At 45.3% G+C, this 18,152-nt stretch overlaps 2 protein-coding genes and 1 long non-coding RNA gene across 5 annotated transcripts in view; 1 reads left to right on the top strand and 2 right to left on the bottom strand.

Annotated features, from left to right (window-relative positions):
• The window catches only part of TIMP3 (TIMP metallopeptidase inhibitor 3), a 37,603-nt gene extending 32,325 nt beyond the window's left edge, over nucleotides 1-5,278 (bottom strand). The window contains exon 1 of the mRNA XM_048301301.1: nucleotides 4,939-5,278. Coding sequence (XP_048157258.1) covers nucleotides 4,939-5,062 — 124 coding nt within the window. The 5' untranslated portion in view covers nucleotides 5,063-5,278. The remainder of the gene's footprint in view (nucleotides 1-4,938) is intronic.
• SYN3 (synapsin III) overlaps nucleotides 1-18,152 on the top strand; it is a 189,257-nt gene that overhangs the window by 94,369 nt on the left and 76,736 nt on the right. The gene's annotated exons all lie outside the window — the stretch shown is intronic.
• On the bottom strand, nucleotides 8,140-11,646 carry LOC125324854. 2 transcript variants are annotated; one of them, XR_007203138.1, is made up of 4 exons: nucleotides 11,529-11,646; nucleotides 8,856-9,035; nucleotides 8,517-8,757; nucleotides 8,140-8,272 (listed from the first exon to the last, which is right to left on the bottom strand). It is a non-coding gene; the product is annotated as an uncharacterized LOC125324854 (long non-coding RNA). The 2 variants fall into 2 exon arrangements; XR_007203137.1 differs by lacking the exon at nucleotides 11,529-11,646 and adding an exon at nucleotides 9,283-9,581.

Genomic DNA, 18,152 nt, shown 5'->3' with positions numbered 1-18,152 from the left:
ACATGAATAAGGCAGGTCCTTCCCAAACCCAGATGAAAAACACCAGTACTGCGTATGGCTGGACATAACTATGTTCCCACCAGCCCACTTCTGTCCAGAAACATCAGAGGAGCAATTGGCAGGTGGAGAGTTCTAAAGAGCACATGGGAAACCAGTGAAAATAAGAAGGGAAGAAATGTACATAAAGCAGGAGCTCCAAGGCTTAAGGTTAGAACATCTGGCGCTCTGCTGGCTCAGAGGCCTTGCTGGAGATACTTCCTGCAGGAAATCTTGAGTGAGCATATGCAATAATAAAAAGATAAAACATTCTGCACTACATCTTCCAAACAGTAGTTTCCACTACTTTTATTTTTTAATACATACATTTGGAGAAGTGACAAACTCCAGATCCCACTACTCTTATAAGGACTAAAATTGCAAATAACCACACAAAAAAAAAAAACAACAAAGAAGCAACTTCTATTTCCACTTCTACTAAATAGGACAATTCAGCTGCGAGTGGCCATCCTTCAGTCAGGAGACATGACCAGTCACAAGGAACACCCTCTTTCAACAAAGTTTTTACCAGGGACATTGGAATTCCGTAAAAGTTAAACAAATCTCCTCAATTTCTTCCCACATAAAATGAAATTTGAAGTACTTTTTTTATTATTTTTTGAAGCTTTACGGGATGCTTCTCAGATTCCCTGCTTCTAAAATGCCTCCAAGGGAAGTCCAGTCTAAAAATAAAATCACATCATTACTTCCTCAACAAAAGTCTGATTCCAAAGTGGATATACTTTTGCAACCATTACCACAACATGAAACAAAAAAAAAATTGCTTTAAATTAATCTCAACCCTAAAGATTGGTATAATTAATTGGAGATGGTTTATTATAAAACTTTTAAAACAGTCTGGGAGACCTTACCTGTCTACCTTAAAGGCTAAGACAGCACATTCGATGTCACTACAACAAACTAAGGAAAGCATGTTCAAAATCTCACGCATGATCAAGTGTTCTGCACATCTCTTTTAGCTTATGAGTGAGAAGGTGGAATGACCAACTCAAGAAGAGCAGCGAAAGAGCAGGTTATCAATTAGATTTGTCTAAATCTTAGACTCCAAGCCAAACAAATTCATGAGTTTCCTCCTTCTTTACTGCTTCTTCCTTGCTCTTCTCTCACATTCTCAGTTCAAAGGATGGGAACCACTGCAGGTGTTGTGGGCTCAGTGCTCTGGGTATAGGAGGATGGAATAAAGAATGGCTTCACCAGCACCAAGGGACCCTTAAGAACTTACCTTCACCTCCCCAAAGCTCGTCAACTCCATCTTACCGAGAGTGAGGTTATTTAGAACAGAGAGGAGCACTACCCACTGGCATCCTTCCTGATACAGGTATTTCTTCTCCCAACAGAAACCATACAAAGAAATGTTACTTTGAGCTTCTTTGACCTTAGGTAAGAGACATCTAATAGTGCCATAGCTGTTCTCTAAAGTATATGCACAAGATAGAAGTAAGACAGCTGTGGAGTGAACAAAGTGCTTTATCACTTGCAGACTGGTTTGTCAAATTGCAGTCTGCAATTTCACATATTTTCGTCCCTGGTTTTTTTTTTGTGGTTTTTTTTTTGTTGTTTTTTTTTTGTTGTTGAAAGGAGATGTGGGGCAGAGGGGGCCAAGCAGGAGGTGTTTTCCAAACCTGTGAATTCAACATTCAGCAGCCAAGCTCAAAAGTTCCTGCTGTTCGTGCAAAAAAAGGACAAACAAGTCCCTTTCATGTCAGCTATGTCCAGCTGGAAATGTCACAGCTTTGTCACAAAAGAACAAAGCATGCCTGGTGTCTGTTCTTTCAAAAGGTCTCTTAATTCAAACAAAAGAAAAATATTCACATCTGGAAGGGGTCGTAGGCAGAGGGCGGGAGTGGAGGAAGCGAAGTTCAGATGGCAAACCATAGCAGTTGCTGTTTGTCCAATTATGGTACTGCCTCTTCTGGCACTTACTGATCCCGTTAAAGAAAGAAAGCCAAGAGTTAAGACAGCAATTTTATTATTGATTGACCCCACAGGGCCAGACAAGACACACCTCTTCACTTTTGCTCCATTCATCAAGCTGGAACACTCAGGCTGAGTGAAAAGATCCCTTGTGATCAGTCTAGCAGTAGTACCTCTTTTCTCCCCTCCCTCCTTTTTTAAATTAAAAAGGTATATATTGTTATTTATGACGTTCAAGATTCCTTCAAAGACCACACCCTTCACTTTCAAAGGATGCACATATTGAAATCCTTCCCTTTCCAATGGGTTTATTTGACCATCTGTTTCTGTAAAGATTAAAACCTTCTAATAACTGCAGGGTTGGGAGGCTGTATCAGAACTGAGCCACTGGAAAATGAAAAATTAAATGTCCAGTGAGATCAGATTAAAGGAGAAGAGAATGAACTTGAGAGTAGGACTTCACTGGTTAAGCACGAAACACCAACAGTAGAAGTTTGCATTACAGTCCTCAACTAAAAGTTTTCTCCTTCTTCAAAATCCAGTGCTTCTGAAGATGAAAAGCCTCTCCTAGGCTGCCACCTAGCTAGTTAATTTCTTATATTGTTTTAGGAGCTGTTTTTAAAGCCTCTTTTGCTCCAGCCCTTACTGCACTGACTCCTCCCTTTAGAGCTGGTATTTTGTCAGAAGTTTCAAGAGCGATAAAAACTTGCTGCCAAGTCCCTTTCTTCCCCACAATGTGTTTTATAACCCAGCATGTAGTTTAGTCTGTCTAAACACTGCACTAGTACACTGCCATCAGTTTCCATGGAGATGATTAACTCCTCCAAAGCCAGAAAGCTTTAGTGTGCTTTTTGTCCTTTCCACATATGAAGAACATGACAGCATTTACTAAAATCAGCCTGCAGAAATATCATATTTTCCACATAGTTCTAGCAAATGTAAGGATTAACTTTTGCTTCAACCCATCAGAGACCTGCAGTCTTAACCAAACTTGCATTCAAGTAATTTACTGCAATGGTTTTCTCTTTCCCCTCAAGCTTCTCCTCCTTTGCATTGCTGTGATGTCTGAAGGCATGACAGCCCCAGAGATGTCAACTTTTTGAACTACTTTGTCTCAGAGCAAAGCCAAGGCTTGAGATATAGTGAAGAGCCCAGAAGAGAGAAAGGAAAGATGAAGGAGAATACTTTGAACTCAACCAGAAATCAGAGTAGGAAACAGAAAACCTTTGTTCCCTAAAGTTTAGGAGCACTGTTACATGAAACTTCATCATTTACTCCTAGTCACTTTTGCATCTAGTAAAAATACAGTCAGCGTATATTCATTACAAAAACGTATTTAATACCATCTTAAAAAGTTGAATTGAACTGAAATTACCCTAATCTATTATAGCATGACCTAACCAGAGTAAGAAAGCAGTTCTTCTCCCTAAATGCAACTAATGAAGGCCACATGCTGCCATCAGCTTTTGCTGTGGAAAAACAGTTTCCCAGTCTCATTTCCACAGAAAGGACAATCTCCCTGGCAGTTGCCACTTAGGTGGCACACTTGTTGATCCAAACTATAAAAATGGCAACAGAAGTTTGAATACTTTAGTTTCCTGGAAGGATTTCCCACTATAAAACTATTTTATAAATGTTTTCCAGGGTTTCATCACTGAAGCAAACTGTAACCTTCCTACCACTTTTAATAGGGAATGGGTTTTTTGGCATTCAGGAGCAGATACACTATATAAACTACACATGAATAACCAGGCACAACTGCAGTTTCTGTAGAAGAACTGAAGGCAAGAGGTAGATCTTTTGCCACTAACCTTGGCTAACTTGAAAAGGCTGCTGGCAGCGTTCACAGCAATGGGTGTTCTGCTGCAGTGAGAATTATTTTCTATTTGACTTCCATAGCAGTTGCCAGGAGGATTTCTTTGCAGACTCTACTCGGAGTCAGCACCATGTGGGTACCAGCAGTGCAAAGCCCCTAGCCCCTTTTATGCTGTGCTACTAAGACAACCTTCAGAGAAGACAGGAGACTTCACTTGTGCGTCCACTCACCACTGCTGAAGTGACAGCCTGTATTTACCATTACATGGACATGTGTCCAGTAGTAGCTCAAAGGACACCACTAATTGGTTTCATATACTTTGCCATGGAAGAGTTACCAAGCAGCAACCATATTTTGTTACCCACCCTTGGCTACAAGCAAGCCAACAAACTTGTGAACAGAGTCTCTATTACCTCCTCCCCAAAGATTTTTTGGTGCTGTCCTTGTCCCCTACCTAAAGTTAGCGTAACGATGCACCCTAGGGATGCTGAAACCCATAGTGGAAAACATCAGTCAGGATCCAATGAAAGTGTTTCAACTTTCCCGAACGCATGCAGGTTTGCGTACCTCCCACAGCAGCAAAGACCGCAGCGCAGCACGCAGAAAGCCTGGAGACACTTGGTACCTGCTTCTCCAGCCCTTCCCAGTGTTACAGGCACAGCACCACAAGCCTGTGTGAGCCGCACCTCCAACACCAGCCGCCACGGGCCGTTTCCTGGCTCGGGAGAACCCATCCTAATCCTGCCTCCTCCTTCTTGTCACCAAGTTGAGGAGGAAATTTTGGCAGCCTACACCTCCAATTGTGTTTCTGTCCCGCTGTAGGAAACATGCCACTCTGACAATTACTGATTTCTTTAAGGCACTTCTGGGCGAGGCTGCTGCGGGACAGGGCTTGGGAGGGCTGGGCGGGGGTCCGCCACCACACGCCTCTCCTCTTACCGACCCAGGCGCCTGCGGCAGCGACGGAGCCAAATCCGCTCTTGGAAAGTCAGGTCTCCGCTCTCCGGTGTGACCCGATCGCCCGTGACTCGCGGGACGGTGCTGCCTTGCGGTGACAGCCGGGCTGCTGCCCGCACCCCTCGGGGTCCCGGGAACTTTGTGGTTCCCCCGAACCCTCCGGGCCCGGGCGGCTGCGGGGCGGCGGCACTTACCGATGTCGGAGTTGCAGAAAGCGTCCTGCGGATGGATGGGGACGCAAGTGCAAGCCTCCACCACCAAGTCCCGCAGGCTCCAGCTGCACAGGAACACGACGAGGAAGCTCAGCCACGCCGTCATGCTGCCCCCGAGGTGCCTCCTCACTTCTGCGGAGCGGGAGGCGGCTACTGCTGTGTTCGCCTGACTTTATTCTTGCTCCCTAACAGCCCGTGCGCCGCGGCTGCCTGCGCTGTCTGTGTCTCCCTGGCTAGCTCTGCAGCGCAGCCCTCGCTCGGCGGGACGGTGCGGGCGCTGAGGGGCGCTCAGGGGAGCCGAGGTGCGGCGCGGTGCGGGCGGAGCGGGGCCGGCGCGCGGAGTTATACCCGGCTCGCGGCGCTCGCGCTCCGGGGGCGCCGCCGCGCGCGGCCAATGGCAGCCCCGCATTACCTCATCGGCGCGAGCGCGGGGCGGGGCCGCGCCCGCCGCGCCTTGTAGGGAATAGAGCGGGCGCGCGGCGGGCGGGGGGCACGGCCCCGGCCCCGGCTCTGGCTCTTGTCCCGGCCCTGGCCCGCTCCGATCCGATCCGCGCCCGGTGCCGCGGGACGGGGTAAACCTCGCTCCGTGCCAGCTGTAGCTCCCTTGTACCGCCGAGTGTCCGCCCCAGGCTGTCACAGCCTCCGCCGCCCCGCGCCGCTACTCAGGGCACCTGGAAAACGTACGCGGGGCTTGCGGTTCGCTTGGAAATCTTGGGCTGTTTCCCTTCGATCCATCTGCGCTGTGTGCAAACTGACTTTAAACTGGAGGCGATGGCACTTTATTCACTCTATTCCAAAGAGCTTTCAGACAACGATCAGAAAATGCACCAGTGCGGTGTGCTGCTTCTTTAGCGCTTCCAACAGGCAGTAGAAAGAGGATGGGGGAAAAGAAGGACAAGACCTATCTGAACTGTAAACCAGGATTTTGCCCTGGATGTTTTTAATCCTGCTCGAATGCTCCTTCTCCATCACCCAGCAATTCCCCTTCTCTGACCTTTCAGTCAGAAAGGGGTCATAAACTGCTAAAACCAAGCTGGAAAGAGCAGTTTTGTATCCAACCCGGGCACTCCCAACATTTAATCTCAAAGTATATTTTAGCAGAGCAGCTTTAGTGGAATTTATAGAAATGTCCTGTTTGTTTTGTTTTCCTTTATCCCCTTTCAGAGCCATAAATTTCTATCAGCTGTAGAAATGTAAATGTTATAGAAGAGCTGGGACTGTAAGGAAGGAGATTGCCAGCTGCATGATACAGACAGCCTTATTATCCTCTAAAGGGGACTGAGGGGTGATTAATCACAGTATCAAGCCAGTGTATATAATGTCAGAGTACTTTCCACTGGGTTTACAAGACTTAAGCACATCTAGTTATAAATTATGCTGGTATTAAAGGCCAGGGACCAGCTGTCCTAAATTTCTATATAGTCAGCTAAGTCTTTAGATTTACAATTCTGCTCCATCTGGGTGAAGCACAGCCTGCCTACACCTTTTCTTTAATCATACCATCCATATAAAATTAAAATCTCCTGTCTTATGGAAGCACAGGCTTTTATTTGGAGCATCGGTAGGCAAAAGCTTCAAGATGGGTGTTGTCAGTAGGGATCAAGGTTACAATGCCAGCAGAGGAAAACACAAGTTCCTATCCTCGCCGTGACACAGACAACCTGTGTGACAGCTTTGCCTCACTGTGTCATAGGATAATAGTGATGGGAGCTGCTCAGGAATGTGTGTTAGTGAACACACTGAAAAAATCGGATGGTGTTGAGGTGCTAACGGGTCCTGTAAATGTGTATGAGACAGGGTATTAAACAGGTCGTTCAGTTTAGATATGTCAGTGTCTCAATCGCTGGGCCCAAATTGCAATACGAGGAACCCTATGTAAAACATCTTTTAGGTACTTGGACTGTCTGCTCAAGGTACTGCAAGTGAAGCTGGATCCATCAGGTTGGGTGGACTGTCGTTTCAGTCTCACTGGGTGTTCTCACACAGAACAACTCCACTGACCTCAGCAGAGTAACACGGAATAAAAATGAGGTGTGTCTGACACTCATTTTTTGTTTGTTGTTGTAAAACGTTTGATACCCACCAACATCATGGTAGACCTGGCCTATCAACATCTCAGATCAATATCTGAGAAAAGTGAAATTCTGCCAGAATCTGACACTGGTGTAAATAAGGGAGAGTTTGGCCCACACACAACTAGATTATAATCACAGCTCCTGCACCACCTCCCTTCGCTCTCTGGCCAAAGTAACTCCCCTGAGTATGTTTCTTCATTCCTATAATAGCACCTTTCCTGTGTGTTCCGAGGACTAACAAGCTAAATGCTTTGTAATAAGCTTTTAAGCTGTTGGGTGCTATGTAAATGCTGAGTGTCTATGATACACAGATGCAGGACACATTCAGAGGAGACTGAAAAACAAATCTTCCCGATTTCTGAAATGGGAGGAGAAGGGGCCTACAAATTACTGAAGTTCCACAGGGCCCTCCACGGTATGGAAGTAGCTTGTTTACAGTGAGGTAGACCAAGCTTGTTAAAATGACACCAAGTTTGTGCTGGTTGCAGGAAGTAGTTCACTTTTCGGATATAATCCAGAGAAGTAATCAGATGGAAAGGAGTGACACAGCTTGATCCAAGGGCTGGGCAGATCTCTTTGGAAGGGATGGGGTGCAGGTTGTCTGTATGGCAAGGCTTACCACTATCTTCTATACCGCTGTTTGGGAGGTGATCCAGAAATTATTTTAGTGCTTGTATTATCATTGCCCGGAGTAGTAACGCCTGTGTTTGGTCACGGCTTAGCTGATTCACCTGCTTTTTTTACACTTAGATATTCTTTTTCAAAGAGATGAACTTCTCTACAGTAGTAGGGATGCAGTTTTTCCAACCAGGACTGGATGATGTACAATAAGAACAATATTTATTTGCCACTTGAAGAGTAAACTTCACGCACAGAAACCAGAGTGCGTTATTTTTGTAAAGTACAGGTAAGTCATACTCAGGAAAGTTCAGTCTGGCCAGTGGCCTGCTCAAGGCCTTTGTTAAATAGTTTAACCTGCTTATACACTCATTTTATCATCTGTAAATAGAGATATTCTATGTTATCCTCTGATAATATCCATTACATATTCAATATTACCCTCTCCCCTTTAAGATCTGCCAGCAAAGTGAGCTCTGAAAGAGCCAGGCAAGAATTCTGAGTGTTTATTTATATGAGAAAATATTGATAATCATGTCAGAGCAACAGAGAAAGTCAATGAAGGAACTGAAAGGAGACTTCTCTTTGAATTCCTGTTCTATGCTCTGTCTGCATGGGAAAAACTGCAAAGGGAAAAAAATAAAGTAAAAACTATCATTCCGCTCCTTTGCTCAGATAAAACTTTAAGCCTTATATGGCCATAAAAAAGGTAGCATTGAAAGAACGAGAAAATAGAGACCTCGATCTTCATATGAGAAAATTCGGGTTCACATTTGGTTAATGTCACCAAATAAAGAAATCTATGCTATTCCCGTCCTCCATCAAGAAACACACTGCTGAATACAATTAAGGATCTCTCTGCCTTACCGAGCAGCCATACAACTTCATGCTGTGATCTTGTCGGATCCCGCAAGCCAAGCATGACCGGGCTGGGTCAATAGTTGGTGTGAAAATTCCCACGGAAAGCCATGTCCCGCAGGTGTTGTTGACCGGGAAAAGTGTCCTCCTCCTCTCCGTCCTGCAGGAATGTGCGCGGCAGTGCTAGGGGGCAGTGCACTGCAAGAGATGGTTCCGACCTTCGCAGATGGAGCCAGCTCCTTTGCAAAACCTAAAGAACCGATTATTTGGAAAAGGAAACATGTTCAGCTGGGTGTCTTATTTAAATTTCAGGAACGAGAACTACCTTGTGCTTTCACAGATACTCACATTAGTTTATATCAGGAGTACGTTAACATCATCATTTTTCTTCCACAAGACCATCCTGGAACCAGGGGCAGAGACTGAGATATGAACTAAAGGCATGTTCACTTGCCTTCTGATCACATTTCACTGTGAGGGATGCCGGCTGCTTCAGTACAGAAGGGCTTCATCAAACTACAGCAACTGCTGGCAAATAAAACCACACACCAGGGTGGAGGGTTGAGAGAGAGAGAGAGAGAGAGAGAGAGAGAGAGAGAGAGAGAGAGCCGACTACCACCAGAGAAAAATACCCTGACAAATGTCCCATGTAGTGGTTGGTAACACTCCAGTTTTAGATCCTATTAATTCCACCATTGTATCAGTGAACTCTACATGCTATTTAAAATGAGAAGACTCCTTCTTCAAAAGTGTCTTTGATTCTATAAATACGTACCAAAAAAATTCATTTGATCTCTTTCTGTGAGGTTGCAAAGGAATTATGTCACCTTCCTGTCTGCAAGCCAGACATAGGTAACACTCCATCCCATTCCCAAGCTTTTCGTTGGAGGTACACCATTAAATCTTCATCAGCTCTAACATTTCTATACTGTGTTCAGTCCTCAAGGATCCTTTACAGATTGTGCCCACTGAGAGCACCAAGCCTGGAGCAGACTGTAGGCACCATGTGTTTCCAGGAATATTACGTTATAAAGGGTTGTGGAATATGAAATCACCCTCACAGTAGTGTGGGGATCCTCCAGTCAGGCTCTGATGTGGCATCAGCTGCAGAAGAGTAACCAGGAAATATCTTTTAACAGCCTTATCAAGCTGAAAATGTTTTCTGCACATGACTGTGCTCTTTGGCCCAAATCCAGCAAAACACTAAGGCACATGTTCAACTTTAAGCACACAAGATGCTCTACTGAAGTCAACAGAACCATTTACATATACAAAGTTAAATATAAGCTTAAGTGCATTTCTGGACCAGGGCCAAAGGGCTCAGTACCATGCAGGGTTCAAAACAGGGGGCTGTGATTAGATGGTCTGACAGAATCTGGGAGGGAAGGACACGACGTGATTTGCTTGGTTCTACCTGCCTATGCCTCATTCCAAGCAATTAATTTTCTCTCATTTTTGTTTAAAATAAGTCTTTCCATTTCTCTTGTTTTGCTTTCCTGCTGGTGTAGCCATTTCCAAATTGAAGTTTTGATTTTCTTTTTTAAACCCTTCTAAACTGCATCAATAGCATTAAGTGACTGAACAAAGAGATTTCAACTAGATGAAGTGCTTCAAATGGTAATAAGAGCTGGTGTTCCCAGAGCTTTGGAGGCTGCACTAAATACAGAAGAGAGTGAGAGCAATTGAAAATCACTTTTCTGTTGTTCCTTTGTATGAAGTGGTTTCTGGCTTATGCAATGCACAGTAATTAAAATGACTGGAATGCCTCACATTTTTAAGAGAGCTTTAAGGCAGCTCTGTGGCATTGCAGCCAGCAGAGTTCATGAGCAGATTCATGGCTGCAATCGAGGTTTGACGTTTTTATCCACGTAATTTGAAGAAGACAATATCTCTGTAAACGCCTTTGAGGGGAGTTTGAGGAAGAAGGGGTAGACACAGAAAAGCAGTAACATCTGCTCCCTGCATCAGCTCCTTGAGCAGCTATGGGGCAAGTCTTCCTTTTGATGAGACAAGAGCCTAACAGTTAATGTGGTTGTCAGAGATTTCATTGCCTTCTCTCACTTTAGCTTTAATGTCCTGCTCAAATTCAAGTGCGGGACAGCACTTACACATTCTCTATCTCTCACTGTAATCAGAATCTTGTAGTTAGTTCCTCTCCAAGGTGGAACTGCACAGGAAATGTCTCTACCTGTGAGAGAGGGTTTGCATCTGAGTACTGGCCATTGTGGCTGCTGTATATTTGTAGGGTTGTGTATTTGTGGGGTTGCAAGCAGCTCCCTGACGTTTAGCAGAGAGCCTGGCAGACTGGCATGTCTCTCTGCTCACAACTGGTTGCCCTCCCTGTGATGAGGTTTGCTCTGCTTGGCAGGGGTGAGGGACTATATTGGTGCTTTTCAGTCTCCCTGGCAGAGTCCAGAATTTCATTTTCATCTTTTCCAATTTTTTTTTACTGAGGGTGGCTGACCACTGGTTTTCTCTCAAGACCTGGCCTGGCTTTTCACAGTGCTGATTGGCCACAGAGGAGCAGTAGAGCTGAATACAGCCTCACTCGGAAGGGGAGCTGATTGACCTGAAGACATAGCCTTTTTTGCATGTTGAGCAATTAGATCCTTCTTCCTTCATCTCTCTGCCTCTCACCAGCCTTCTGAAGTCATGAACTGAGCCTGCTTCCTCATCTCCCAGCATAACCTTTCTCTCCTTCTCATCAGAGGGCACTGTCAGGATACAGCTGCCTCCACAACCCTGTGTGAGTATAGGGAGGTAGAGGAAGATCCCAGGCTGGAGGCAGTAATCCTGTATCTCTTAGACCATCCTGAGGCTATCAGAGCTGCAGTCCCTCCATATGCCAGTCCCTAGGATGTGTCACTGGTTTTAGAGCATGTTGGAATCCCCTGAAATCTCTGTACTTCTGAAAAGCAGAAAGAGCAGCACCAGGGGGCTGGCATTCCCTCTTTTTGTTTCTTTAATGAGCCTAGAGGTAGTATTGGGCTGTCAGGTGTGAAAGAAGGGTCTTTTCTTTACCTGCAGAACAAGTGTGAGTGCAGGAAAAGTTGCTGTCTTGAGTTGCTCCTCCCTGCACAGCCTTCAGAAGCTTGCTGTAAGAATTAGCCAGTGTCTTCATTCTCATAGTGCAGGTGTTACCAGTCTCTCACCTGAAACTGCAAATTAAGGTATTAGTTACAAGGACAGTCTCTAATGACAAGGAGAGTGTCCCAGCAGGGAATGAACTCAGTGATTCCTGTCATGCATGCCAGCACACGATGTCAAAAGTGAGAAGCAGTTCCTCTGTGTGGAAATCCCAACAGGGGTTGTTGCCTCGGCATAGGATTTTTTTATAAATCCAAACTGACTTTTTCAATGCTTTTCTTCCTGTGTTCCCAAATCAATGCTGTATTCTAAACAGTAGCTGACTGCTCACTTACATCATGCCCTTCCCTCAGACTCACAGTCCCAGCCAGGAGAAGCCGGGGAATTTCCGATGCAAGATTTCAAGGACAGATCTCTTTCTTCTCTAGAGCAAAAGGCAGCGCTTCAGTTTCCTCACTCCTTTGGAATTTTTCTCCATAAATCTTGGCATACGGTGTGAACAAAAAATGAGGGGATGGTAGATCTGCAGTCTAAGGCGAGGACTCTTACTTGTTTATTGTCTTGCTCTTCCCAAGTGAAGAGTAACGCATTCCTCAAAGGAACTTTTCAGGTCAGTAGTGTGAGTTCCACACCTAATGTATTAATGTCAGGAGTGAAAAAAATTAGCGTTTGATTTAGCACAGATGTGTGAAAATAGTATTCTTTCTCCACTGAAGACAGAGGTAACAATCCACAGCCTCTTTTCCCCTTTCCTTTCATCTGACAGCCTCTATCCCTTAGCTGTGCCTTTCTGTGTGCTTCTGAGGGGTGTTTCAGTGAGAACTACCCAGAGCTGGCAGGAACCAGGAAGGCGTAGTCTGTACGTGCAGATTACATACCAGGAGTTGAACTATGAAGGTACCAAAGCTTGACCATGTGCTATGAGCAAGAAAACACCTCTCTGTAGTTTTGCTCTTAGTAGCTGTGCCACCAAATCTCACACAGAGTGTTGACCAGGTGTTTGGCATTATCCCAAGTGCCCTACTGTGGGATCCTGGACTGCTCCAAAGCAGTGCTTCTTCGCAAGAGGTTGAAGAGGTACTGAACACTTCTAGCAGAAGCAGGTGTCCAATAGTAGCTTAGCACAGCACATTCTGTCTTCTCCCTCTCCTCTTCTCTCCCTCTCCTCTTTCTCTCCCTCTGCCTGCTCTCCTCTCCTCTCCAAGGTAGCTGCAAGAAGAGATTGAACTCTCACCACACAAGCCAGGGAGGCAGAAGGGTTCTCCCTAGACACCTAGCTGAGGTCCGTGAGGTAAGTGCTCTCAAAGTTATGCAATGCATGGGAGGAATCTACAGTTTTAATCATGGGATAATTAATGGAAAACAATAAACACAGGGCTGAGCAACAGCAGTTTCTACCAACAGAGATATGACTATCCAGCAGACTTTCCCCAGCACCTGACAGTACAAAAGAGAGTAGATAGACAAGCATTTTATGTGCTTTGGTTTAAGCTGTGTCTTTATGTTCCCTAGATTACAGCACAGCATTTTTTAACCAAAATCTTGCTTCCTTTTCCCTCAGTTCATGTTCAGCAGAACCACCACAAGACCAGTGAGTGGAATGGGAAGGCAGGGGTGGATGTTTGCTCAATGTCAACAAATCCTTCGTGCAGCTAGGACAGAAGGCACCCATCTGGTCTCCCTTTCCTCACAGGACAGCTGAAGGCATTTCAATTCTCCCTCCCAGTTTTGAGATTGAATGAGCTTTTTCTGGAGAAAACCCTCTCCCATTGATATTTACATAAAGTTATTTTTGTGCCAAAGAAGCATGATCATCAAGAAGAGCACAGTCTGCCTCATGAAAAGAGAAGGAGCAAGCTGGGAAGGGAATTTTTTACTTCATTTGAAATTGATTTTCCCATCCAGAATAGAACTTCACCTTTGAACATCCCATATAATGGCAATTTAGCCTGGAGAGGCTGACATAGCATAATCTGTGTATGAATGTAAACAATAGCACTACCAAGAGCTGGCTGGAGAAAACCAATACTCACTCTTAGTGAATGCAAGAGCATTTCTTCCTCCTCCTGCTCCTCCAGAACCTACCTCCTTATCTTAGACAGGGTCTCCGAGTCCCTTAAGGTGTTTCCACAAGTATCAATGCAATTACTTTAAACAATATTTTTATTCTTTTTTCCCTGAAATTATAATCTGAAGGATTAGGCAGTCATAGTCCTTTGGTCTTATTTTGAGAAAAGGCTTTTGAAAACAGGAAGGAGAAAATAGGAGAACCTGGTGCTGCCAAAAAAACCCAGTTTATTCCATCCGGCATTTCTGGGAAGAAGGAGGGAGGGCAGCTTTTAAAGCCATGTCTCTGGCTGCATGTAAGAGATAGTTCTCAAAGGATTCCCTTAATCAGATTCTGTAGAAGATGGGCTGTCCCTTTGCAATTCACTCCAAGTCTTATTCTAAGGCCATGTGCTCTGGTCACATGAAGATTTACAGTCTCAAATTTACTGGCCTCAGAGAATCTGAAAGAATTATGCAAGAAATCATGTTCCATCATAACTGAGGCCTCACACAGCCATGCTTCCTAAAGACTGCTTCTAACTCGATATATGGCCCCTCTAGGGCTTTGTAAGCCCTGCTGGGGAAGAAGGAAGGGGAGGAAAAAGGGGAGCTGCTGATCATTGCCATATGTGAGAAGCATCCCTGTCTGCACGTGGGTGTGACGTCCGTGTTGTCACAGAGGCCGAGGTCTGCGGAGCCCCCCTGTTTCCTGTTTCCAGTCAGAATCTTGCTGCTGGAGCAGGAATCCCATATCACTCTGTACTGCAGTTACAAAAGAGGAAAGTTATGGCCATTGGAGGGGGAAGGGGCGGGGGAAATCCTCTTAAATAGCTATGTAGGATGTCTGGGCAGGGATGCAAGCCAGGAGTCTTCAGAGGCAGTAGAATAAGTGGGAGTTTAGCAAACAACCATTTTCTTCCTTTGACTAGTGCTCCTCAGAGACCTCAGCACTCCAGTTCTCATAGCTAATTTTAGCTATTTGTGGTTGGCCTGTTCCTAATGTTCCTTTCCTATCTCTCTCACACACACTGAACCTTGGGATACTCTCTGTGGGCTGACAGATGACGTGAAAACCTCTAATCTGCAGGTCAAATATCAAAAAATGAAGTGGGATCATGAAACTGGAAGCATAATTTGCTTTTTTTCCAAATAAGGGAGATCTATTCATATTAGAAGTTCTTAGCATACCAAGTTTATGAGGTTTTTTTAAAAGTATATGAGGGGAATGACTTACTCTTTAAAATTTTATGGTAACCACCAAAGATGTCCCATGGACACTGCCTTTCCTTTGCAGACTATGACTGATATGCTTTCATTATTTTTTGGCGCTGCTCTTTGTTAGAAAAACCAAAACCACATTGTCCCAAACACTGTACTGATACATAACAGGCAGGGTGAGTCCCTGCCAAAGGGCATCGAGTACATGTTAGAGAGGGTTTAAAATGAACATAGTGGCAATAAATGGGCCATGACAGGAGTGAAGAAGCTGGCAGCATGTGGCATTCGGACTGCAGATATCACCTTCATGGAACTCTGAGTCTTACCTGCTTTACACTCCTGTGGTGAATTGATGTCAACGCTTTATCGACCATGAAGTTTGCTATACAGTTTGTGATGAGTCTGATGTCCAGAGGCACCACAGGGTACAAAAGAAAGGTAAAAGGGTAGGGATGACTCCTCCTGTCTCAACCAAATTTTCCCAGAAACATGAGCAACAGGTGGCTCTTTTTCTTCCCCAAAATTTTTCCTGGATTCCCTGTCCTGATTGCCCCTCCTCTTCACATACAAATCTGTAGGGGATGCTCTGCAGGCACAGAGTGGATGCTCTGAGTGATGGAGGTGTGTGACTGTGGACAATAAAAGGGCATATGGACCCTGAAGGCATCTGGAAGAGATGCTGGCTCGGCTCTGCTCTGCTCTGTAAGAAAATTTAGTTCAGGGCCTGGAAATCAAGTCACTGACCTTATTTTCAGCTGATTGATTTAAAAAGTCTTAGAGTCGGGTGAGGAATCCTGAGAAGCTGATTCGGAGGAGAAAAAAAGTAGTTATTATGTCTCTCAAGGACAGAAAAGTAGTGTTCCTTGAGCTGACAGAGGCCAGATTTACATTATTAATTAGACAGACACCTCTGGTTTTGTGTTGGACCAGATATAAAAGACTGACTAGGGTATCGTGGACAAGACTGCCTGTAGCACCCTGTTCTGGCTGGCAGGAAGCAGTAAGTCTGCACATAAAACAGACCTCATGAGCTGCTTTCCTGGGAGCTCTGCTGGCTGCTGAAGGTCCCTTAGTTTTTCAGAGGTGTTGGCAGTTTGTTTGACTTTCAGACAGAGGTAAGTCCTGCTAAAAGTGAAGGAATGAATGGGGGGAACCTCCCCCACACACACCCCATCTACAGGTTGTCCTAATAATCCCTGAACAGATGGACCTGGTCATGTGTGCCCTTGAAACTCTATCTGTTTTGGAGGAGTAGTGGGTGTGGTGCTGTGGGCATGGACAGATATATGTGTTGCCTTTCACAGAGAAGCTCACTGTCCTCCAAAGACTGAGTATCAACAAAATTCTTCCTGTGGGGACTTCCAGTTCTGCCCCAGCCAGCTGTAAATTCCTTTGAGGCTGAGACTAAGAAAACTGGAATCCTGGGAGGGCTTTGGTACAGTCCCAAAACCATTTCCACTGAACCTTCCCAAAAATATGGTTTCTCTGACCCAGGAATGTGAGCTGTGTAACAATGCAAAGCTGAAGCCCTAGACCGCTGGAATTAACCAGTATTAGCTCATTGCGTCTTTGCGCTCTGTCTGTCTCAGCTAATCTGAAAATCACTGTCCCTCTGGGAGACAGACTTTGTTCCATTTTTGTGTAGCACCTGGCACGATGGGGATGTTAATATTGGAGTGAGGTGCTACCTCTACATAAAAAAAAAAAAAAAAATTCGTGGGACCCCTAGTTTCTCTCTTTGCTGCTTTTGAGTTGATTATTTAGGAGTAAATAATCATAAAGCATCTGAATGAGTGCAGCAGAGCTAACGGCTGCTTCAGCCAGGAAATGCCTGAGGAGCAGGGAAAACAGACTGGAGTATAAATTGCCGTAGCACAGTAGAACAGAAGCCATGAGCTGGTACAGACTGGCTGATGCAGGAGACATCAGAAAAGTAGTTACGTACACAGAGAACTCCTCCACTGGTCCCAACAAACCTGGAACAAAACTACATTTGCTCTACAGCAGGTGAAGGTCCAGTCCTCCAAACTCAGGACAGCTGGCCATCCTGACCACCGGACCTACCAGCTGCCTCCTCACTTGCCAGACCTTCTGCTTTTGCATTCTGTCCCTCACCATCTGTTTGTCCTTTTTATGGGAGAAGTCCCTTCCAGTTGTCACCCTGTTCATGAACCAGTTGAAATATTTGCCTCCCCTACTGTGACAAGTTTCCTTCACATTTTTTGTGCTTCCTTGCACGATACAATTTCTTTTCTGAGCGAACATTTGCAGCCTTCCCCTTTTAAACACAGAGGTTCTGGAGTGACATAACACCTCTTGGAGCAAATGCATTCCCTAAAAGCCTTCCCCATGATTCTGAGGCCTCAGTTGTCAACACTCTTTCTTCCAAGGATAGAGAATGTAATCCAGGCCTCCCTCCCTTGCCTGTGGTTTCTCCATCACAGTAAAGTCACTGGTGAGCGGCCAGAATAGCCACCAGCATGCCAGGAAGGGCATGTCAAGGTTGGGAAGGAAGAGTGGCTGCACCACATTGTGTACCAGGCATGCTTAGTTGGCAGATGGTCCCTAAGGGACTGCTGGATGCTGGAGTATATTTAGGGCAGTTTCTGGGCTACTTGAGCTCACACTGACAGAGGTAAGGCAAAATCATGCTGCTGCACCAAACTCCTAGGGACTGTCATTCTTCCCACCACTTGTGAGCAAGGCCTGAGCAGAGAATTTAGTCCCGCATCACACCACTACACACAGCAACTTCTCTGCCTCTTCCTATCTGCCAAAGTAGCATGGTGGCAGTTCTAGTGAAAACTTTCTTCTGGAATGAGGAAAAAGACAGATAAAGAAGAGCCCCACAGACTGACATAAATAATCTTATTAACTTGTGCTCCCATGAAACACACACAAACACAGAAGCAGGGAAGGCTGTCAGGGCTGTTCCCAGCTCTAAAGCAGCCCTTTGGCAGGACTAGACTGGTTGGTTTTTTTCTCCCCAGATGAGAGGCTGGTCAACACCACCCCTAAACTCACCTCCACCCCCAAACAGCTGTTTTGCCAAAGGGTGGAGAAGCAGACCTCCTGACTGAGGGTGGAGCAGTTTGAAGGGGAGGAAAGCAGTGACTTCACTTCTTATTAAGTAATAGCAGAGCGGGGTGTGCGTCACTCTGAAAAACAAGACTTTGGGTGGGGGCAAAGTCTCTCTGCAGCATCTTATGCATGGAGCCTTCCTCTTTGTGGGAAATGAGCAGAATACACCATTCTGAAGAGGGAATTCGGAAAATCAAAGATGTAGTAGGT

This window comes from Corvus hawaiiensis, chromosome 4 (genome assembly GCF_020740725.1).
Source record: "Corvus hawaiiensis isolate bCorHaw1 chromosome 4, bCorHaw1.pri.cur, whole genome shotgun sequence".
Lineage (NCBI taxonomy): Eukaryota > Metazoa > Chordata > Aves > Passeriformes > Corvidae > Corvus > Corvus hawaiiensis.
Note: the sequence above shows the minus strand (reverse complement) of the source record. Positions and strands in the feature narration are given on the sequence as shown.